At 44.8% G+C, this 23,916-nt stretch overlaps 1 protein-coding gene across 5 annotated transcripts; it reads left to right on the top strand.

The window, feature by feature from the left end:
- The first annotated feature begins 10,338 nt into the window (after window positions 1-10,338).
- On the top strand, window positions 10,339-22,754 carry LOC123723716 (thyroid receptor-interacting protein 6). Of its 5 annotated transcripts, none has more exons than XM_082977460.1 (10): window positions 10,339-10,443; window positions 10,813-11,017; window positions 11,325-11,461; window positions 19,806-19,919; window positions 20,093-20,665; window positions 20,831-20,927; window positions 21,083-21,252; window positions 21,461-21,639; window positions 22,248-22,368; window positions 22,499-22,754. In XM_082977460.1, exons 2-10 carry the CDS (start codon window positions 10,822-10,824, stop codon window positions 22,628-22,630), a joined length of 1,719 nt encoding a protein of 572 aa, XP_082833586.1. In that variant the 5' UTR covers window positions 10,339-10,443; window positions 10,813-10,821; the 3' UTR covers window positions 22,631-22,754. The 5 variants fall into 5 exon arrangements, with proteins under 5 accessions (XP_082833586.1, XP_082833588.1, XP_082833587.1 ...); XM_082977462.1 differs by lacking the exons at window positions 19,806-19,919; window positions 20,093-20,665; window positions 20,831-20,927; ... (2 more) ...; window positions 22,248-22,368; window positions 22,499-22,754 and adding exons at window positions 11,715-11,828; window positions 12,033-12,590; window positions 12,832-12,925; ... (2 more) ...; window positions 14,369-14,489; window positions 14,644-16,837; XM_082977461.1 differs by lacking the exons at window positions 19,806-19,919; window positions 20,093-20,665; window positions 20,831-20,927; ... (2 more) ...; window positions 22,248-22,368; window positions 22,499-22,754 and adding exons at window positions 11,715-11,828; window positions 12,033-12,590; window positions 12,829-12,925; ... (2 more) ...; window positions 14,369-14,489; window positions 14,644-16,837.
- The last annotated feature ends 1,162 nt before the right edge of the window (window positions 22,755-23,916 follow it).

Here is a 23,916-nt window from a genome sequence, read left to right as displayed (position 1 = left end):
TGAATGGATTTGGGAGAAGGAGAAATGGGGAAGGCTTGGGCGAGTAGCTGTGGGGGGTGCAGTGCTGTTGACTGCAGTAGGGGTAGCCAGGTGGAAAGCATGGCTAGCCGTAGAAAAATGCTTATTGAAATTCTCAATTATGGTGGGCTTATCGGTGGTGACAGAGTTTCATATCCTCAGTGCAGTGGGCAGTTGGGAGGAGGTGTTCTTAATCTCCATGGACTTTACAATGTCCCAGAACTCTTTTGAATTTGTGTTGCAGGAAGCAAATTTCTGCTTGAAAAAGTTAGCCTTAGCTTTTCTAACTGCCTGTGTATATTGGTTTCTAACTTCCCTGAAAAGTTGCATAGCACAGGGGCTGTTTGATGCTAATGCAGAATGCCAGGATGTTTTTGTGTTGGTTAAGGCCAGTCAGGTCTGGGGAGAACCAAGGGCTATATCTGTTCCTGGTTCTAAATTTCTTGAATGAGGCATGCTTATTTAACATGGTGAGGAAGGCATTTAAAAAAAAATAACCAGGCATCCTCTACTGATGGGATGAGGTCAATATCATTCCAGGATAGCAGGGCCAGGTCGATTAGAAAGGCTTGCTCGCTGAAATGTTTCAGGGAGTGTTTGACAGTGATGAGTGGAGGTCGTTTGACCGCAGACCCATTACGGATGCAGGCAATGAGGCAGTGATCGCTGAGATCTTGGTTGAAAACAGCAGAGGTGTATTTAGAGGGCAAATTGGTTAGGATGATATCTATGAGGGTGCCAGTGTTTACGGCTTTGGGGTGGTACCTGGTGGGTTCATTAATAATTTGTGTGAGATTGAGGGCGTCAAGCTTGGATTGTAGGATGGCTGGGGTGTTAAGCATGTCCCAGTTTAGGTCACCTAGTAGAACGAGCTCTGAAGATAGATGGGGGTCAATCAGTTCACATATGGTGTCCAGAGCACAGCTGGGGGCCGAGGGTGGTCTATAGCAGGCGGCAACGGTGAGAGACTTGTTTTTAGAGAGATGGATTTTTAAAAGTAGAAGTTCAAATTGTTTGGGTACAGACCTGGATAGTAGGACAGAACTCTGCAGGTTATCTCTGCAGTAGATTGCAACACCGCCCCCTTTGGCCGTTCTATCTTGCCTGAAAACGTTGTAGTTAGGGATGAAGATTTCAGAGTTTTTGGTGGACTTCCTAAGCCAGGATTCAAACACGGCTAGGACATCCGGGTTGGCAGAGTGTGCTAAAGCAGTGAATAAAACAAACTTAGGGAGGAGGCTTCTAATGTTAACCTGTTTTGGCTAGGGGGCAGTATTTTCACGGCTGGATAAAAAACGTGCCCGATTTAATCTGGTTACCACTCCTACCCAGTAACTAGAATATGCATATACTTATTACATATGGATAGAAAACACCCTAAAGTTTCTAAAACTGTTTGAATGGTGTCTGTGAGTATAACAGAACTCATTTGGCAGGCAAAAACCTGACAAGGTTTCAGGCAGGAAGTGGCCTGTCTGACAAGGTGTCGTTCTTCTTGTCTCTGTTTATTGAAGAGTGAGGATCTTAGCTGTCCCGTGACACTTCCTACGGCTGCCATAGGGTCTCAGAAGGCGGTAAAAAGCTGAATCGTGGCTTTGCAGGCTCTGGCTGAAACAAAGTAGCGTGTTTGGGTAGTGGCTGGTTACAGTACTGTGAGACTCAGGCCCGTGCCCGCGTCGACCGAATGCTTTGTTTTCTTTCCTCTGTTTAGCTAAAAGGAGATTCCCGGTCGGAATATTATCGTTTTTTTTACGAGAAAAATGGCATAAAAATGGATTTTAAACAGCGGTTGACATGCTTCGAAGTACGGTAATGGAATATTTCAAAAAATTTTGTCACGAATTGCGCCACGCGCGCGACCCTGATTTACCATTTCAGATAGTGTCTGGGACGCACGAACAAAACGCCGCTGTTCGGATATAACGATGGATTATTTTGGACCAAACCAACATTTGTTATTGAAGTAGCAGTCCTGGGAGTGCATTCTGACGAAGACAACAAAAGGTAATCAAACTTTTATAATAGTAAACCTGATATTGGTGAGTGCTAAACTTGCCGGGTGTCTAAATAGCTAGCCCATGATGCCTGGGCTATGTACTTAGAATATTGCAAAATGTGCTTTCACCAAAAAGCTATTTTAAAATCGGACATATCGAGTGCATAGAGGAGTTCTGTATCTATAATTCTTTAAATAATTGTTATGCTTTTTGTGAACGTTTATCGTGAGTAATTTAGTAAATTCTTAGTGAATTCGCCGGAAGTTTGCGGGGGGTATGCTAGTTCTGAACGTCACATGCTAATGTAAAAAGCTGGTTTTTGATATAAATATGAACTTGATTGAACAAAACATGCATGTATTGTATAACATAATGTCCTAGGGTTGTCATCTGATGAAGATCATAAAAGGTTTGTGCTGCATTTAGCTGTCTTCTGGGTTTTTGTGACATTATATGCTAGCTTGAAAAATGGGTGTCTGATTATTTCTGGCTTGGTACTCTGCTGACATAATCTAATGTTTTGCTTTCATTGTAAAGCCTTTTTGAAATCGGACAGTGTGGTTAGATAAAGGAGAGTCTTATCTTTAAAATGCTGTGAAATAGTCATATGTTTGAAAAATTGAAGTTTTTGTATTTTTGAGGAGTTTGTATTTCGCTAGCAACACTCAAGCAGAGCCACTAGTAACACCTGTACTGGGACCACAGCATCTACCCTGTATGTATGTTTGGCTATTGATTCAAATGTATATCGATTGTATCCTTCAATGCTATATTCTGCAGCAATAATCTTAGACTGGATGTCCAACAATAACCAGCCTAGAGTGGAGAACAAAACAAATGGCTGGATCTGAGAGAAGGAAGGTTGTAAGGTCCACATACAAAACCCAGCCCTTTTTAAGTTGTACGTAACAGTGGCGCCACCAATATATAGATTTCTTCATCCTTGGATCATCCTCCCTCAGACCAATACAGGGATGTGATTGGTTCCCTGAACAGTGCACTACTTTTGACCAGGGCCCTGTCTGAAATGGCAACCTATTGGGAATAACAGACACCCCATCAGCGACTAATTCACAGTGTAGTGTTGGTCAAGTGTAAGGTGTTAACAGAGGAGTTTGAAGGTTGACGTCCTTCTCAGCCAGTCCCAGTGGTGGTGTGCGTCAGTTGAAATTAGCCCCACCAGCCCAGGTGCTTGTATCTGGAATGATGTGTGGTTCTGACGCTCCACCCAGAGCTGCTAATTAATTATACACTGCTCAGAAAAATAAAGGGAACACTAAAATAACACATCCTAGATCTGAATGAATGAAATAATCTTATTAACTACTTTTTTCTTTACATAGTTGAATGTGCTGACAACAAAATCACACAAAAATAATCAATGGAAATCCAATTGATCAACCCATGGAGGTCTGGATTTGGAGTCACACTCAAAATTAAAGTGGAAAACCACACTACAGGCTGATCCAACTTTGATGTAATGTCCTTAAAACAAGTCAAAATGAGGCTCAGTAGTGTGTGTGGCCTCCACGTGCCTGTATGATCTCCCTACAACGCCTGGGCATGCTCCTGATGAGGTGGCGGATGGTCTCCTGAGGGATCTCCTCCCAGACCTGGACTAAAGCATCCGCCAACTCCTGGACAGTCTGTGGTGCAACGTGGCATTGGTGGATGGAGCGAGACATGATGTTCCAGATGTGCTCAATTGGATTCAGGTCTGGGGCATCAATGCCTTCCTCTTGCAGGAACTGCTGACACACTCCAGCCACATGAGGTCTAAAATTGTCTTGCATTAGGAGGAACCCAGGGCCAACCGCACCAGCATATGGTCTCACAAGGGGTCTGAGGATCTCATCTCGGTACCTAATGGCCGTCAGGCTACCTCTGGCGAGCACATGGAGGGCTGTGCGGCCCCCCAAAGAAATGCCACCCCACACCATGACTGACCCACCGCCAAACCGGTCATGCTGGAGGATGTTGCAGGCAGCAGAACGTTCTCCACGGCGTCTCCAGACTCTGTCACATGTGCTCAGTGTGAACCTGCTTTCATCTGTGAAGAGCACAGGGAGCCAGTGGCGAATTTGCCAATCTTGGTGTTCTCTGGCAAATGCCAAACGTCCTGCACGGTGTTGGGCTGTAAGCACAACCCCCACCTGTGGACGTCGGGCCCTCATGGAGTCTGTTTCTGACCGTTTGAGATGACACATGCACATTTGTGGCCTGCTGGAGGTCATTTTGCAGGGCTCTGGCAGTGCTCCTCCTGCTCCTCCTTGCACAAAAGCGGAGGTAGCGGTCCTGCTGCTGGGTTGTTGCCCTCCTACGGCCTCCTCCACATCTCCTGATGTACTGGCCTGTCTCCTGGTAGCGCCTCCATGCTCTGGACACTACGCTGACAGACACAGCAAACCTTCTTGCCACAGCTCGCATTAATGTGCCATCCTGGATGAGCTGCACTACCTGAGCCACTTGTGTGGGTTGTAGACTCCGTCTTATGCTACCACTAGAGTGAAAGCACCGCCAGCATTCAAAAGTGACCAAAACATCAGCCAGGAAGCATAGGAACTGAGAAGCGGTCTGTGGTCACCACCTGCAGAACCACTCCTTTATTGGGGGTGTCTTGCTAATTGCCTATAATTTCCACCTGTTGTCTATTCCATTTGCACAACAGCATTTGAAATGTATTGTCAATCAGTGTTGCTTCCTAAGTGGACAGTTTGATTTCACAGAAGTGTGACTGACTTGGATTTACATTGTGTTGTTTAAGTGTTCCCTTTATTTTTTTGAGCAGTGTATGAAGTGACTCAAATGTTGATTGGAAGGTCTGCCTACTGTCCGCTCAACCCCCCCCTCCTTAGTCTCTAGCTTCTTCTCCCCCCCCCCCCCCCCCATCATGTTCTCAGAAGAAGTAAGCATTCAGTGGGCAAAGATGCAGGTGCATATTCAAACAACTAAATGTGGAAGTCGTTACCTTGTTTCAACACATATGCTTTCTGTTTCATAGTTGTAACTCAAACACTCCACAAATAAAATTGATTGAACACTTTTTGACTTACATTTGAATTTTTTGGTGTTTTTTGGTTTTTACATCTAGCCTACAGTAACATAAACTAATGAAAATGCTATTTTGTTATTTGAAATATATATTTTTTCAATATTCTAATGTTATCTAAGACCTTCATAAACACAGCCAAATTATTATTTTTACGATAGCATATATGGTGTTTAATAATTACGTTGTTAAATTGTGGATCAACCCACCAGAGAGGAGGAGCATAATGAGTGCTGTGGTTGCCATGGCACTGTGAGGTCGTCTAGCAGAGAGCTGCTGTACATTTTCTAATATAATATAATATATTTTTTGGATAGCTAGCTAGCTAATGTTAGCATCGTTTTGATTTGATTATGCCAACTGTCCAGAGGTTGAGGATGGAGAGAAGCCTGAAGGCAGAGTTGTAAAGAGATGACAGATGACTATTACCGTATGGAATCATGGAATAAGTTATAAGGCTACTCCTGAATTACTCTTGTGTGGTGTGCTTTCTGGCACCTTGTGGGTGCTGCATTTTGGTAGTAGGGAAGAGTAGCTAGCAAGCTAGTCCAGTGGCTAGTATGGAACTGTAACTGCATCTGACTGAGTCCTACTAGGAAGCCACCGTCACGTCTACTCCGGCTCCTCCCCTCCGGCGGGCGACGTCGCTGGAAAACTAACCACCGGTCCTGGGATTCATCATTACGCACACCTGGCACTCATCATCATGATTCACACCTGGACCTGATTACCTCCCCTTTATAGGTCCCTCCCTTTGTTCATTCTTCTGTTGGTATTATCCCGGTGTTCATGTATTCAGCTTCTGTTATGTTGTCTCGTTACTTGGTTGTTGTTTTATTAAACGTTTCACCTGCTTCTCGACTCACAGCGGCTTCATTACAGCCACAGATGGCGTGGATGGCGAGACAACATGATGACAACGTTCTGCCAGCCTGCTCTCAAGCCATTGGCACAGTGTAATTGGGGGCTAGGGGACACCTATACAAAAACAAATGTAGATCACTTTGGATAAAAGTGTCTGCTAAATGACGTATTGTAACACTTTCTTCATATTGACTGAAAGTGTACTTGGAATGTGTTAAGTGTACTTTAGGTATACTGTAAGTGTATTATAAGTATTCTTGTATTATTTAAGTATACTTAATGGATATCGCAAGTGTACTTAGTATGCTTTTAGTATAGTGTAAGTATATTTGTACCTAAGTTTATACAAAGTGTACACAACTGAAGTGCAAAAGGCCACTGGTGCACAGTTGCATTAAAATTGCCACTCCAGCCACAAGTGCTTTGTGAAAGGCCTATTGTTACAATGGCTGAGAGGATGCCTTGTTTATTCAAGGTTAAAGTGGCTTACTTATTCATTTCAATAGCCAATGTAGTTCATAAGTAAAAAGTATACTTTTAAGAACAATATAGGAAAGACAATGGGTGTGAAAATGTTTACCAATTACATTTCAGAGAGCCTTTAAAGGAGCCTTCATTGGGTTGACTTGTCACCAACAGATTTGGAAAATGTGGCAGTTTCCTGTCATGCCAAATAGTGCTCACTTCCAAATAGTGTTTCCCCCCCTGCGTCACAATGGACTAAAACAGGGTCACACAGGTTTTATTTTGGTAGTCTTACAAATCTTCATGGTATCAAAAGTATACACCTCACACATATTTGGTTATTGGCTGAAATTGAAGACGACCCCTGTACCATGTCAGATATTTAGTTGAAATGTATTTAAGTTTCTGTTTACGTCCCAATATTGCACATTATTTACAACACAGAAAATTAAAACATAAAAACCTTGTTTTTTTTAGTTGTAAATGAAGAGGACTATTCAAAGATGCTCTGTTGGTCAATATTCCCCTTCGATGACTCCCTATCATCTTGTCAAGCAGATATCTTACACCAATCTGTAATTGCTCTCATCCATATCATGGCCCAGGCTTCCATTAAGTAAGTAAACCTTGTCCTAGCCAGAACAGTCCATAGTGGCAGGAGCCTATCTTCTGTTTCTGTAGCATGAAGCCACTTGATGTACAAGTACACCCATTGGCCAGGACGGGAGGACTAGAAAACAGCAACTACAGCAACTCGAAAATGGGAAAACACAAGGGTAGGACTTCACGGGACAAGACAAACTGGCAACAGACTAATAGAAAACAGAGGCGGCGCTCATCCAGAGGCGGCGCTCCTAATGGACTTTAATGCAGGGAAACTTAAATCAGTTTGACCTAACTTCTATCAGCATGTTAAATGTGCAACCAGTGGGAAAGAACTCAAGACCAATCTTTACTCCACACAGAGATGTGTACAAAGCTCTCCCTAACCCTCCATTTGGCAAATCTGACCATAATTCTATCCTGATTCCTGCTTACAAGCAAAAATTAAATCAGGAGCACCAGTGTCTCGGTCTATAAAAAAGTGGTCTGATGAAGCAGATGCTAATCTACAGGACTGTTTTGCTAGTACAGACTGGAATATGTTCTGTAATTCTTCCGACGGCATTGAGAAGTACACCATATCAGTCACTGGCTTTATCAATAAGTGCATCGAGGACGTCGTACCCGCAGTGACTGTACGTACATACCCCAACCAGAAGCCATGGATTAGATGCAACATTCTCACTGAGCTAAAGGGTAGAGCTGCTGTTTTCAAGGATCCCGGGAAGCTTATAAGATATCCTGCAATGCCCTCCAACGAACCATCAAACAGGCAAAGCATCAGTACAGGACTAAGATCGAATCGTACTTCACGGGCTCTGACGCTCGTCGGATGTGGCAGGACTTGCAAACTATTACAAACTACAAAGGGAAGCACAGCCGAGAGCTGCCCAGTGACACGAGCCTAACAGACGAGCTAAAAACTTCTATGCTCGCTTCGAGGCAAATAACACTGAAATAACACTGCATGAGAGCATCAGCTGTTCGGGACAACTGTGTGATCATGCTCTCTGCAGCCGATGTGAGTAAGACCTTTAAACAGGTCAACATTCACAAGGCTGCAGGGCAAGACGGATTACCAGGACGTGTAATCCGAGCATGCGGCGACAACCTGGCAAGTGTGTTCACTGACATTTTCAACCTCTCCGTGTCTGAGTCTGTAATACCAACATGTTTCAAGCAGACCAACATAGTCCCTGGGCCTGTAGCACGTCTGTAGCCATGAAATTCTTTGAAAGGCTGGTCATGGCTCACATCAACACCATTATCCCAGAAACCCTAGACCCACTCCAATTTGCATACCGCACCAACAGATCCACAGATGATGCAATCTCTATTGCACCCCACACTGCCCTTTCACACCTGGACAAAAGGAACACCTATGTGAGAATGCTATTCATTGACTACAGCTCAGCGTTCAACACCATAGAGCCCTCAAAGCTCAACACCAAGATAAGGACCCTGGGTCTAAACACCTCCCTCAGCAACTGGATCCCGAACTTCCTGACGGGCCCCCCCAGGTGGTGAGGGTAGGGAACACCACATCCGCCACGCTGATCCTCAACATTGGTGCCCCTCAGGGCTGAGTGCTCAGTCCCCTCCTGTACGCCATGTTCACTCATGACTGCACGGCCAGGCATGACTCCAACACCATCATTATGTTTGCCGATGACACAGTGGTAGGCCTGATCACCGACAACGATTAGACAGCCTATAGGGAGGAGGTCAGAGACCTGACCGTGTGGTGCAAGGACAAGAACCTCTCCCTCAATGTGATCAAGACAAAGGAGATAACTGTGGACTACAGGAAAAGGAGGACTGAGGACGCCCCCGTTCTCATCGATGGGGCTGTAGTGAAGCAGGTTGAGAGCTTCAAGTTCCTTGGCGTCCACATCACCAACAAACTAACATGGTCCAAGCACACCTAGACAGTCGTGAAGAGGGCATGACAATACCTATTCCCCCTCAGGAGACTGAAAAGATTTGACATGGGTCCTCAGATCCTCAAAAGGTTTTACAGCTGCACCATCGAGAGCATTCTGACAGGTTCCATCACTGCCTGGTGTGGCAACTGCTCAGCCTCCGACCGCAAGGCACTACAGAGGGTAGTGCGTACGGCCCAGTACATTACCGGAGCCAAGCTTGCTGCCATCCAGGACATCTATACCAGGCGGTGTCATAGGAATGCCCTAAAAGTTGTCAAAGACTCCAGTAACCCTAGTCATAGACTGTTCTGTCTGCTACCGCACTCCAAGTGGTACCGGAGCGCCAAGTCTAGGTCCAAGTGGCTTCTAAACAGCTTCTATCCCCTAAGCCATAAGACTCCTGAACAGCTAATGAAAGTGCTATCAAGACTATTTGCATTGCCCCACCCCCCTCTTCTACGCTGCTGCTACTCTGTTATCTATGCATAGTCACATTAATAAATCTATCTACATGTACGTATTACCTCAATTACCTCGACACCGGTGCTCCCGCACATTGACTCTGTACCGGTCCCCCCTGTATATAGCCCCGATATTGTCATTTACTGCTGCTCTTTAATTATTGTTATTCTTATCTCTTTCTTTTTTTTGTTGCTATTTTCTTAAAACTGCATTGTTGGTTAAGGGCTTGTAAGTAAGCATTTCACAGTAAGGTCTACACCTGTTGTATTCGGCGCATGTGACAAATACAATTTGATTTGACAAGATTACTGTTGTTTATTATAGACTATATTACTTGATCTTGTTCCTCTATCTCCAAAAGGAAACAATGGGAACAGCAGCTGACAGTGGCAAAATAACCATTGTTAGGCTACATTTGCTCATTAATTAAAGGAATACACCCATACACTATTAAAACGTCTACCCTGGTGCTACCACCAACAGGTTTGTCAGACTGAAAGACTTAACATCTCACAGTACCTTCATATACTACACGCTACAACTTCACTTGGGATCATTTAGAGTTGAGTGTAAACGTCAGAGACAATAACTATTGTAGTGGATACAGACCCATGGGTATTAGTGGGACAAGCCATAAGTCTCGCACCTGTGGGATTTTGTTTTTTGAGTGTGTGTGTGTGTTGGCGCACTCTGGAACAGAGTGGTATACTACATAGCTGGGTCAATGAGTTAGCCAGCTAACTATAGATGTTCTGGTTCATTAAGAAAATTAAAATTAGATATGTTTTTTTCGGTTGTTAAGTCAAATAGATAAGGGTTTCCCAAAGTCAGTCATGGCCCCCTCCCCAGGTGCATGTTTTGGCTTTTGCCCTAGCACTACACAGCTGATTCAAATAACCAACTCATCAAGCTTTGATTATTTGAATCAGCTGTGTATTGCTAGGGCAAAAAGAAAAACGTGCACCCAGGGGGCCTCAGGACAGAGTTTGGGAAGCCCTGAATCAGGCCATACCCATTTCAAGTTTCTTTCCCAAGAATACAGTTCTTTCTGACTATTTAGGCAAGTTATCTGGTAAACTCATTGATCCTGCTTTCTAGTATACCCCTCTTTTGTCTCTGTCTGCTGGAATTCCCTTATGGTTGGGAATGGCGCTGTCTTCCTGCTTCTCAACTATAAGTCTATTGTTAAACTGCGTATGTGAGTTGACATAGGAAATCCATGTTGAAGCATCTCTGTGTTCCAGTGCTTACCTGTGACATAAATATGCAAACAGCAAGTTGGTGTGGCAGTGACAAATCTTCTTGCCAAAATAGGACAGTGCATTTTTTATCTTTTTTTTTTTTTTATGAGAATCTTATTAAAACCAACATAAATGTTTTGTTATAGTTTTAAATTGTAACAGTTGAATCATGACAACCTTTTTTTCAGAACCCTAACATGTCTGGTCCTACCTGGCCTCCTCCGAAGACTCCGGGTAGCCCAGAGAGACCCGTCCCCCAGATGTCCGGACCAGCCGTGTACAGACAGCCGCCCAAGAAGGTTTCCCGGGACACCCGGCCCAAATATGTGGTCCATGACCAGAACAGAGAAGGAGGAGGAATGGGCTCTAGGTACATGGCTACAAGACCCACAGGTAAGAACATGGTGGTGGGCCTTACATTACACTGGGCTTGTCTTGTGTGAAACCTTGCTATAATGAACTTGTGATTGACTATTGTGAAAATCAGAAGTCCGTTATTCTGTAGCTCAAGCCTTGGAGTAGAGCGTTGGACCTGACACACTACTGAGTACACCAACACCTTTGGTGATTAGCACTTGACGTAAATAAACATCTTGATGTAAATAAATGTTTGTCATGTGGTTAATGTTAAGTGTGTACCCTGTCATTAGGAAGTCTTGTTTGTAAATGTAAAGTGCACTGTTTTGTATGTGTTCTACAGCTGGGCCCATGCAGCACCACCACCAAGAGGACCCAAGGTTTCACCCTAAATCTAATGACCTCTACTACCAACCATCTCCCCACGGTCTCAAAGAAGACCAGTCCTTGAACCCTCATATGGACCGATTCCAGCTGATGGTAGGTTGTAATTGCTTCTGTAGCCTGGAATTCACACTGATTATTGGTCCATTTCACCATAGTGTTTATTGTAGTTTCTAGGCAAAGATTTGTAGTAATGTAATATTATGAAGCCAGAAATTGCTCATAAAATCCAATATTAAAATGTATTGGGACACATTTCTACATTTTCTACCTATCCATCTTTTTCTGTTGTGACATTTTTTTAAAGGCACGCATCTTTATTATGTGATCCTGTTAAATTTTTTAACAGCACCGGGGACCTCCTAAGAAGCTGATTGGACACCACTCTAACCGTGATGCAGAGATTGACTCGCTCACATGCATGCTGGCCGATCTGGACAGCCATCCACAAAACAGCGCACAGGTAGGCTACCTGACTGACTACATGGACTGTGAGGAATAAAGGATTCTTCTGAATCTTGATACAGAAACCTATGACTTTGTTTGTTTTCATATCTGTCTTAAAGTGTTACTGGCTCCTCTGGATACTTAGGCCTCGGTTATTAGCTACATTGTAAGGAATGCATAATAAAATATATATTTATGGTCCCTTTCCATTCTTTCGTAGCTTATTGACAATGACCACATCTCAGGGGATCGCTACAAACCCTCAGCCCAGCCAGGAGCATCCTCACAGGGCAGGCTGTCCATGGGTTTCCCCCCTCACCCCCAACCCCAGTACCATCGTACACCCCCATACCCCAGTGATCCCCACCAGGGTCTCCAGTACTTCCCCCAGCCACACTACACCGACGCACAGGTCTCCAAACAGTACCCCCAGCCTGTCCCCGCCTCCTACACTACTGCCCTTACTGGCCCAAGGTTCAGTGTCCGGGTCAAAACAGCCCAGCCTCTCACCTACTCCCAAGCCGAGCAGGCTTACACCCCTCCCCCACACCGCCAGCACGCGTTGCGGTCCCCACCCAAAAATCAGACTGGCCCCCATGGCTGGTACCCTCCCCACCCCGCTTCCCAAGCCCAGGAGCTGCACTCTGAGAGGGGTTACAAGGGGAGTGCCGCAGGGTCTAGAGGGAGAGTCACCCACTGCCCCACGTCCAATCGAGGCCCAGAGACTCACCAATCAGGGTCAGGCTCGGCACCAAGCTCCGCCTACCAGCCCAGTAAGGTGAGTGTCTGTGGAGTTAAAACGTAAACTCCTTTTTTCTTTAGGGGTGGATACGCTTAATTTTGAGGAAAGATGCTTCCATCAATGTAAACGTAAACTACTGTTTGTGGTGCCTCTTAAGGTAAACTTTGGTCCTTTTTGAATACTTGTATCTTCAGTCTCTTGGTTTCACTGATCTAAATGGGGAAAGTAAAATCTCTGTTTGATTTTTCTGGAAAATGTTCATATATTTGTCCAGCAGGGGACAGCAGCTCCGAGGCCAGAAGAGGAGTTGGACCAGCTCACAAAGAAGTTGGTGTATGACATGAGTCATCCCCATACAGAGGAAGACTTTGGTACGTTCCGCTTTCTTTCTAATAAAATGGATGTCCTTTGTGTTGACTGGACTGTTATTTACATCTTAATTTCCCCTTGGGTGACACAGTTCATTTCAATTCAACAACATGTCCCTCCCATTTGTCTCATCTCTTCTCCCCTTTCCATCCATACTGCCAGGTCGCTGTGCACGTTGCGGCAACAACGTCCTTGGCGACGGCAGTGGCTGTATCGCCATGGAGCAGGTGTTCCACCTGGAGTGTATAACTTGCATCACCTGCCACGCCCATCTCCGGGGGCAACCGTTCTACGCCCTGGACAAGCAGAGCTACTGCGAGAGCTGTTACATTGTGAGTGGCTGTCACTGACTGTCCTCTTTCTGTATTGAGAAGGCTCTTCTCCCTCTTTTTGTTCTACATTTCTTTTTAGCAGTATTCTCTCAATTCATCAGTTGATCTCTACATCTCTTTCGCTCTTTCTCGCCATCTATATCCATGTCTATTGGATTCTCACTCGCACTCTTCTGTCTGAACCTGTGCTGCCCCTCTCCCTCCCCCCTCAGAGTATCCTAGAGCGCTGCTTCATGTGCTCCAAGCCCATCCTGGACCGTATCCTGCGGTCCATGGGCAATGCCTACCACGCGTGCTGCTTCAACTGTGTGGTGTGTGGCTGCTGCCTGGATGGTGTGCCCTTCACTGTGGACGCCACCTACCAGATCTACTGCATAGACGACTTCCACAGGTCAGCAACATGGATAGAACCCACTTACTCGGCGCCAGATACTGACTGTATTTTTGGTTATAATTTTTTTTTACCCTCAATTTCACAATATCCAACTGGTAGTTAGTTTTGTCCCATCGCTGCAACTACCGTACGGTCTCGTGAGAGGTGACGATTGAGAGCCGTGCGTCCTCCGGAACATGACCCCGCCAAGCCACACTGCTCACATATCCCGGAAGCCCGCTGCACCAATGTTTCGGAGGAAACACCGTAGAACTGGCGACCGTGTCAGCGTGCATGCTCCTGGCCTGCCACAGGAGTCGTTACAGCGCGATGGGATAAGGACATCCCTGCCGGCCTAACCCGGACGACGCTGGGCCAATTGTGCGCCACCTCTCTGGTCTCGAACCCTGGTCTTTAGTGACACCTCAAGCAGTGCCTTAGACCGCTGCGCCACTCAGGAGGCCACTGACTGTACATTAGGCATGTAATCAACTAGAACACTAGCACAACAATCAGATGTAATCATCTGTCTAATAGACCCATGTCTAAAACTTAAACTCGTAAAGTGTAATTGAGATTAATTGATCAATGGGAGACTTGATCAATTAAACTTTGAAATACGCTTTGGGTTTTCAAGTTCTAGACATGAGTCTATTGGACAGATTATTATATTTGATTGTTAGTTTTCCACCCTCTGAGCTCCTGTTAGTGTTGACACTGGTGCTTCCTGTCCCACACAGGAAGTTTGCCCCTCGCTGCTCAGTGTGTGGCCAGGCCATCATGCCTGAGCCGGGCCAGGATGCGGCGGTCAGTATAGTGGCGCTGGGCCGCAACTTCCACGTCAACTGCTATGTGTGTGAGGTGAGTGGTCACTGTGTGTGTGTTAGTAGAACAGGTCACTCAAGTTGAATGATGTTCAGTTTGGCAGGCCATCACATCAAATGTACACAGCCCACTCAGTTGCACCTAATCCAGTATTCCTGGATTGACCCTGTGTTTTCTCTGTCCCCTCCAGGAGTGTGGTCTGCTCCTGTCCTCTGAGGATGAGGGGCAAGGCTGTTACCTCCTGGACGGTCACATCCTATGTAAGGGCTGCAGCGCCCGGCACATCCAGATCCTCTCACCCAAAATCTCCACTGACTGATCACCAACTATGAAATCACCTCTGACCTTTAACCAATGACCCCTCAACCCTTCCATTACTTTAACCTGCTCTGCGGTAGAATTTGCCCTAAGTAATAGATCTGGAATCAGTTATACTCCTGTGATTCATAACCTTAACCACAAGGGGGGAAATGTTAACCTGACTTGAGATCAGTCTTGAAGGGCATCTTCATCCCCCTTCACTTTCATCCTCTCATAGCCTTTATTTTTCAGATGCCCAAAGCTGAGGAGTCAGTAGTAGTAGGTCTATTATTGAACCTCAAACTGACAGTCTTCAATATGAAGTCATTATTTAATTTCACTTGACCAGGTTTATTTGTACAGGGTATTGAAACATGGATTGACAGTAAGTTCAACCCCTATCCCCTTTCCTTATCCTCTGCTTTACACTATCACCTATCCTCTCTATTCTCTACCCCTACTCCCTTTCCACTACACTACACCCTATCCCCTACCCCTCAGTCCCATACCAGTACTGCATAGAGCCCCTGACCTGCAGGCAGCAGGGGCTGCACTACCCCCAAACCCTTGACTGCATCACTTCTCATCTCTCACGCACTGTCCTGCATGTTGCACACTGTCTCACACTATCCTGCACGTTGCACACTGTGTCACATACTATCCTGCATGTTGCACGCTGTCTCTCACGCACCATCCTGCATATTGCACATTCTCACACACACCATCCTGCCAGACACAGGTGGGACATGGAAGGAGCTCTATGGAAAATAATGATTGCTTGATATTGACTATGTGGACGATCATAAGTAGGGAAATTAGATGATATTGAGGAAGAGGAGGATAATGACGAGGAATACAAAGTGTTCCTGGCTGTGGGGTAACTGACCAGTCCAGATAATGGAACGTATATTTTTGTATACCACTAAAGTCAATAACAGTGCTGAACTGCCTCATAAGCAAAGTTCACATATGCAAGGTATTTCTGTGACAGTTTATATTGCAAGTGGTTTTGGTTGTGGAGTGAATGTGTTTGGAGACATTTCATTGGAGAGCAAGTGGGTGTAGTCAGTGTTGTGCAGTGAATAGTTTTAAGAAAGGAGAAGGAAAGAAAGATTGGTTAGAGAAGGAGATCACTAAAGTTAATGCTTTGATCTCATTGGATGTTAATAATTTTTATTTTAAATGCAACCTTTTTATTTAACTAGGCAACTCTGTTAAGCACATTCTTATTTACAATGACGGCCTACCCCAGCTGAACCCGGATGACGCTGGGACAATTGTGTGCTGCCCTATGGGACTCCCAATCACGGCTGGATGTGATACAGCCTGATATCAAACCAGGGACTGTAGTGACGCCTCTTGCACTGATATGCAGTGCTTTGGACCGCTGCACCACTCGAGAGCCCTTATGTAGGCTTTCATATAATGATATCTTGCACCACATGTCAGAACATAACATAGTATTTTATTCCACAGGACAGTGACTTGTATACTGATAATTGGTACTGCATTTCAGAGAATGTTACTTGTATACCAGTCCAAACCCCCTCTTTTAAAATGTGAATGTGCTTTTTAGATTTTTTTCCTTTTAACATTTGGGTTGATTTGATACTTTACAATGAAGATGAATAAGGCACAATGAAGTATGCTTGCCTTTGTCTTACTGAGAAACCGGTTTCTCTATGCTGGCCACGTGGGCTGAGAACGTCCTCGTGTGTTCATTATGAGTTTTTGTTTAAGCTTAGCCTTAGGAGTTTGATTTGTGCTGCTAATCCCTGCACTCAAAGCACTATCGGCCATGTTTAAGTAACTCTGACATTTGAATTATTCACACATTGTGTTGATGTAATTTTTCTTTGAGATTCATCCCGCTGTCTTCATTTGTTTTAATGTAAAAACTGCTAGTATGATTTGATGGTTTTGAAGCTTCTCTTCCAACTACAGGACCCTTAAAATATCAATTCTATTTTTTTCTTTGTCCAGAACCATGTTTTGCTTCAGTATTTGATTATTCTCATAGTATAGGTCAATGAGCACAATGATATGAAGGTCCCTGTTTTGAGCCCTGTGAGTTGCATTTTTCACTATTTATTTATTTATTTATTTATTTCAACTCATGTTGTACTGCTATTGTCACTAAATCGATGTTCATCTGTAATATTGAGGTTAAGGGTCATCACTTGGTTTTCACTGTGTAATTTTATGTTCCACAGCATCCTATTGATAAGTACTGTAGAATAATTGTATTTATCTATGAGAAGAATAGACTGAGCAGGTGGTTTGTACAATTTGACTTGTGTTTGAAGGAGGTGTGTGAATGATTAGCTTTTTTTTTCTTCCTTTAATGCCGGTTGATCATACTACAAAGACAATAAACCATCCTTTTTTTCCCAGAACTACACCGTGTGTATGTGTTTTGCTAGACCGCTGTACTAGACCCTAACATTTTCAGTATTATTACACATGACAACCTATGGAAAAGAGACATACTTAGTAGAACTTTAAAATAAGTTTATTTGATTTGACATCAAGCATAACCAACATTCTAGACCTTAAACAATGCAACAAAATAACTAGCTGTCATTTACAGTACATGTGTGACATTGTAAGAAATAGGTCTTTAAATGATCCAACAAGAAGAAGAGGGGCTGCTTGGTGATGGTGAGGAGGTGCGCTAACATGTGGTCTTCCAAAATAAGTTCTGGCATCCTGCCTTGCGTTCCCGTTGGGAGAGGGGTAGCTGGCGCACCATCTCCGACCTCACCCCGAGTGCCTCCTCCAGGTCCGGTAATACCTCGTTCTCCCCCGCGGCTGTGGTCATCAGGTCCAACATCTTCAGCAGGAGGATGTGGGAGAGGTCCTATAGAATAAAATACAACTACAGAAACAACTACCTGACTGGTACCATGGAAATTACCGTGGAGAGTTGAACTTCTTTGTTGCTCTACTCCATAACATGATGGGTTTTCATGGGACCACTTCTGTCAGTTATTCAAGGACCAAAACATTTTCAGAAGCTTCATCAAATCATTTAACAAGTAGAAGTTATGGCCAGTTAATCTGACCAGTCCTCTTGAAATTGTATCACTTTTGAGTTGACAATATATCAGAAAATCTTTGAAGAATGAATAAAAACACTATGCACATTAGCCCTGTTTATACCTGTCCTTGTGGGATCTCGCACCTGTGGGATTGTGTGCGTGTTTTGAGTGTGTGTTGGCGCACTTTGTGGAACATTTACATTTACTTCATTTAGCAGGCGCTCTTATCCAGAGCGATTTACAGTAGTGAATGCAAACATTTCATTTTTTTTTTTATATATATATTTTTTGTACTGGCCCCCCATGGGAATCAAACCCACAACCCTGGCGTTGCACACACCATGGTGGCGTTGCAAACACCATGCTCTACCAACTGAGCCAGAGGGAAGATGGAAAATAGTGGTATACTACATAGCTGGATCAATGAGCTAGTTAACTTTGATAAACAACCAGAAATAACTATATACTTTCTGGTTCATTAAGGAAGTTAAACTTAGATATGTTTTTTTCGGTTGTTGAGTCAATTAGACCAGGGTTTCCCAAACTCGGTCATGCCCGCCCCCAGGTGCATGTTTTGGCTTTTGCCCTAGCACTACACAGCTGATTCAAATAACCAACTCATCAAGCTTTGTTAATTTGAATCAGCTGTGTATTGCTAGGGAAAAAATAAGAACGTGCACCCAGGGAAGCTCTGAATCAGGCTATTACCCATTTCAAGTTTCTTTCCAAAGAATAACCATTCTTTCTGACTATTTAGGCAAGTTAGCTGCTTAACTCATTGAACCTGCTTTGTGGTGTCGTCTTTTTTTCTGCCTGCTGGAATTCCCTTATGGTTGGTAATGGTGCTCTCTTGCTGATTCTCAACTATAAGCCTAGTGTTTAACTGCGTATGTGAGTTGACATAAGAAATCCAGGTTGAAGCACCTTTGGATTTCCAGTGCTTACCTGTGACATAAATATGCAATCAGCAAGTATGTTGGTGTGACAGAATCTTCTTGACAAAATATGACAGTGCAGAATCTTATTAATACCAACATGTAAGTGTTTTGTTATTGTGTAACAGTTTAATCACTAACTTTTTTTTTTTTTTTCAGAACCCTGACATGTCTGGTCCTACCTGGCTGCCTCCGAAGACTCCGGGTAGCCCAGAGAGACCCGTCCCCCAGATGTCCGACTCTGGATCAGCCGTGTACAGACAGCCGCCCAAGAAGGTCTCCTTGGACACCCGGCCCAAGTATGTGGTCCATGGCCAGAACAGAGAAGGAGGAGGAATGGCCACTAGGTACATGCTTACTGGATCCACAGGTAAGAACACAGGGGTGGTCCTTATGTTACATTAGGCTTGTCTTGTGTGAAACATTGCTATAATGAGATCTTGTGATTGACTATTGTGAAAATCAGAAGTCCGTTATTCTGTAACTCAAGCCTTGGAGTAGTGTTGGACCTGACACACTACTGAGTACACCAACACCTTTGGGGATTAGCACTTGACGTAAATAAACATCTTGATGTAAATAAATGTTTGTCATGTGGTTAATGTTAAGTGTGTACCCTGTCATTAGGAAGTCTTGTTTGTAAATGTAAAGTGCACTGTTTTGTATGTGTTCTACAGCTGGGCCCATGCAGCACCACCAAGAGGACCCAAGGTTTCACCCTAAATCTAATGACCTCTACTACCAACCATCTCCCCACGGTCTCAAGGAAGACCAGTCCTTGAACCCTCATATGGACCGATTCCAGCTGATGGTAGGTTGAAATTGCTTCTGTAGCCTGGAATTCCCACTGACTATTGGTCCGTTTCACCATAGTGTTTAGTGTAGTTTCTAGGCAAAGATTTGTAGTAATTTTGTTATGAAGCCAGAAGTTGCTCATAATATTCAAATAAAAATGTATTGGGATGAAGGACAAATGCATTTGCTCATTTCTACATTTGCTCTACCTATCCATCTCCTCCTGTTGTGACATTTTATGAAGGCACTCTTTATTATGTGGTCTTCCTCTTTTTTTTCAGCACTGGGTAACTCCTGAGAAGCTGGTTGGACACCACTCCGACAGTGATGCAGAGATTGACTCACTCACCTGCATGCTGACTGATCAGGACAGCGACTCACTAAAGGGCACACAGGTAGACTACCTGACAGTCTATATGGGACTGTGAGGAATAAAGGATTCCTGCAAAACATAAACATGTGACTTTGTTAATTTTCACATCTGTCTAAAAGTGTTTCACTGGGTCCTCTGGATATGTATGCCTTGGTTAGTTATATTGTAAGGAAAAATATATATATTTTTTCGCAGCTGTACGACAATGTGCCTTACAACAAATGCATCTCGGGGGACCGCTACAAACCCTCAGCCCAGCCAGAAGCCCCATCTCAGGCAGAGCTGTCTATGGGTTTCCCACCTCAGTCCACGAACCATCCTACACCCCCAAACCCCAGTGATCCCCACCAGGGTCTCCAGTACTTCCCCCAGCCAGACGACAATGACACCCAAGTCTCCAAACGCTACCCCCAGCCTGTCCCTGCCTCCTACACTACCGCCTCCACCCCTACTGGCCCGAAGTTCAGTGTCCAGGTCAAAACAGCCCAAACTGTCACCTACTTCCAGACTGGTAGGCAGGCTTGCACCCCTCCCCCACACCACCAGCATGCATTGCAGTCCCTGCCCAAGAATCAGACTGGCCCCCAGGGCTGGTATCCTCCCCAACCTGCTTTCCAAGCCCAGGAGCTGCACTCTGAGAGGTGTTACAAGGCGAGTGCCGCAGGGTTTGGAGGGAGAGCTACCCAGTGCCCCACATCCAATAGAGGCCCAGAGACTCACCAATCAGGGTCAGGCTCGGCACCAAGCTCCGCCTATCGGCCCAGCAAGGTGAGTGTCTGGAGTTAAAACATCTACTGTCTGTTGCTTTTAAAAAAAATGTAAACTTTGGTCCTTTTTGAATACTTGTATCTTCAGTCTCTTGGTTTCACTGCTCTAAATGGGGAAAGTGAAATCTCTATGCTGATCTTTCTGGATAATGTTCATATTGTCCAGCAGGGGACAGCAGCTCCGAGGCCAGAGGAGGAGTTGGACCAGCTAACTAAGAAGTTGGTGTATGACATGAATCATCCCCCTACAGAGGGAGACTTTGGTATGTTCCGCTTTCTTTCGACTAAATTGTAAATAAGCCCAGTCAACAAAGGACATGCATCTTAATTTCCCCTTGGGTGACACAGTTCATTTCAATGACACAATATGTCCCTCCCATTTGCCTCATCTCTTCTACCCTTTCCCTCATACTTCCAGGTTGCTGTGCACGTTGCGGCGACAAAGTCCTTGACGACGGCAGCGACTGTATCACCATGGAGCAGGTGTTTCATGTGGATTGTTTCACCTGTGTCACCTGCCACGATCATCTCCGGGGGCAACCGTTCTATGCCATTGACAAGCAGAGCCACTGCAGGAGCTGTTATATTGTGAGTGGCTGTCACTGACTGTCCTCTTCATGTATTGAAGGCTCGTCTCCCTCTTTTTGTTCTACATTTCCTTTTAGCAGTGTTCTCTCAATTCACCAGTTGATCTCTCCATCTCTTTCACTCTCTTGCATTCTATATCCATGTCTATTGGATTCTCACTCACACTTTTCTGTCTGAACCTGTGCTGCCCCTCTTCCTCCCCCCTCAGAGTATCCTAGAGCGCTGTTGCATGTGCTCCAAGCCCATACTGGACCGTGTCCTGTGGTCCATGGGCAATGCCTACCACCCACGCTGCTTCAACTGTGTGGTGTGTGGCTGCTGCCTGGACGGCGTGCCCTTCACCGTGGATGCCACCTACCAAATCCACTGTATAGATGACTTCCACAGGTCAGAAACATGGATAGAACACACTGACTACTTAAACATTTTTACCCCTAATTTCATATCCAATTGGTAGTTAGTGTTGTGCCATCACTGCAACTTCCGTACCACTCGGGAGAGGCGAGGGTCGAGAGCCGTGGGTCCTCCTAAACACGACCCCCCCCTCCAAACCGCACTGCTTCTTGACACACTGCTCGCGTAACCCAGAAGCCCGCCGCACCAATGTGTCGGAGGAAACACCGTAAAACTGGCGACCGTGTCAGCGTACATGCTCCCGGCTTGCCACAGGAGTTGTTAGAGCATGATGGGATTAGGATGTCCGTGCCAGCCAAACCCTCCCCTAACCCGGATGACGCTGGGCCAAATGTGTGCCACCTCACAGATCTCAAACCCTGGTCTGTAGTGACGCCTCAAGCAGTGCCTTATACTGCTGCGCCACTGATTACTTTAGGCATGCAGTGAACTGAAACACTAGCATAACAATCAGAAATAATCTGTCCAATAGACTCATGTCTAAAACTTAATTATACTTTACGAGTTTAAGTTTTAGACATGAGTCTACTGGACAGACTATCTGATTATTGTTGTTGACACTGGTGCTTCCTGTCCCACAGGAAGTTTGCCCCTCGCTGCTCTGTGTGTGGCCTTGCCATCATGCCCGGACCGGGCCAGGAGGAATCAGTCAGTATAGTGGCGCTGGACCGCAACTTCCACGTGAACTGCTATGTGTGTGAGGTGAGTGGTCACTATGTGTACGTGTTGAATGATGTCGGCAGGCTATCACATCAAATGTACACAGACCCCTCAGTTACACCTAATCCAGTGTTCCTGGATTGACCCTGTGTGATTTCTCTGTCCTCTCCAGGAGTGTGGTCTGCTCCTGTCGTCTGAGGGTGAGGAGCGATGCTGTTACCCCCTGGACGGTCACATTCTGTGTAAGGGCTGCAGCGCCCAGCACATCCTGAACCCCTCTGCTAAAATCTCCACTGACTGCTAACCAAGAAGTTGCCTCTGACCTTTTAACCAATGACCCTCAACCCTTCCATTACTCTCACCTGCTCTGGGGTAAAAGTTGCCCTAAAGAACAGATCTGGAATTAGTTCTACCCCTCTGATTGATAACCTTAACCGCAAGGGGAAATGTTAAACTGACTTGAGATTAGTGTCGAAGGACAACTTCATCCCCCTTATATCAGCTCATAGCCTCTTTGTTCTTCAGATGCCCAAAGCTGAGGGCTGCACTACCCCCCCCCCCCCCCCCCTCAAAACTTTGACTGCACCACTGCTCATCTCACACACACTATCCTGCATGTTGCACATTGTCTCACACACTTTCCTGCATGTTGCGCACCCTCACACACCATCCTGCCAGACACTGGTGGGATTGACGTTGTGGAGATATTAACGTTGTGGAGGATAAGTAGGAAAATTGGGTGATATTGAGGAGGATAATTACAAGGTGTTCCTGGCTGTGGGGTAACTGACCAGTCCAGATAATGGAACGTATATTTTTGTATACCACTAAAGTCAATAACAGTGCTGAACTGCCTCATAAGCAAAGTTCACATATGCAAGGTATTTCTGTGACAGTTTATATTGCAGGTGGTTTTGGTTGTGGAGTGAATGTGTTTGGAGACCTTTCATGGCAGAGCTAGTGGGTGTAGTCAGAGTGCGTTGTGCAGTGAATTGAAAAGAATTTTTGTAAAGTTTTTAGAAAGATTGTTTAGAGAACAAGATCACTGAAGTCATTGCTTTGATCTCATTGGATGTTAATACAGAATTTAGGCTGTCCATATAATAATCTTGAACCACATTTCAGAACATGCCGTATTTTATTTCACAGGACAGCGATTTGCATACTGATAATTGGTACTGCATTTAACAATGTTAATTGTATACCAGTCCAAACCCCCTCTTTTAAAATGTGAATGTGCTTTTTAGATATTTTTTCCTTTTAGCACTTGGGTTGATTTTAGACTAACATAAAGATGACTACGGCACAGTGAAGTGTGCTTGTCTTTTACTGAGAAACGGTGATCTCCATCCTTACCACATGCAAGCTGAGCCTTAGGAGTTTGATTTGTTGGCCGTGTTTAAGTAACTCTGCGACGTTGTTATTCACACATTTTGTTGATGTAATTTCTCGTTTCTCCATCCCGCCGCTGTCTTTGTCTTTAATGTAAAAACTGCTAGTATGTTTTGAAGCTTCTCTTCTGACAACAAGACCCTTAGAATATAAATTCTATTTCCTTTGTCCAGAATCATGTTTTTGTTTCAGTACTTG

Source organism: Salmo salar, chromosome 07 (assembly GCF_965601325.2).
Source record: "Salmo salar chromosome 07, fSalSal1, whole genome shotgun sequence".
In the NCBI taxonomy this organism is placed as follows: Eukaryota; Metazoa; Chordata; class Actinopteri; order Salmoniformes; family Salmonidae; genus Salmo; species Salmo salar.
Note: the sequence above shows the minus strand (reverse complement) of the source record. Positions and strands in the feature narration are given on the sequence as shown.

Bases quoted from the DNA above. Each gene is read 5' to 3' on its own strand.
- LOC123723716 (XM_014206915.3), top strand. The intron at 19,541-19,805 runs GTAGGTTGAAAT...CTTTTTTTTCAG, and splicing joins TGGACCGATTCCAGCTGATG to CACTGGGTAACTCCTGAGAA. The intron at 21,253-21,460 runs GTGAGTGGCTGT...CTCCCCCCTCAG, and splicing joins ACTGCAGGAGCTGTTATATT to AGTATCCTAGAGCGCTGTTG.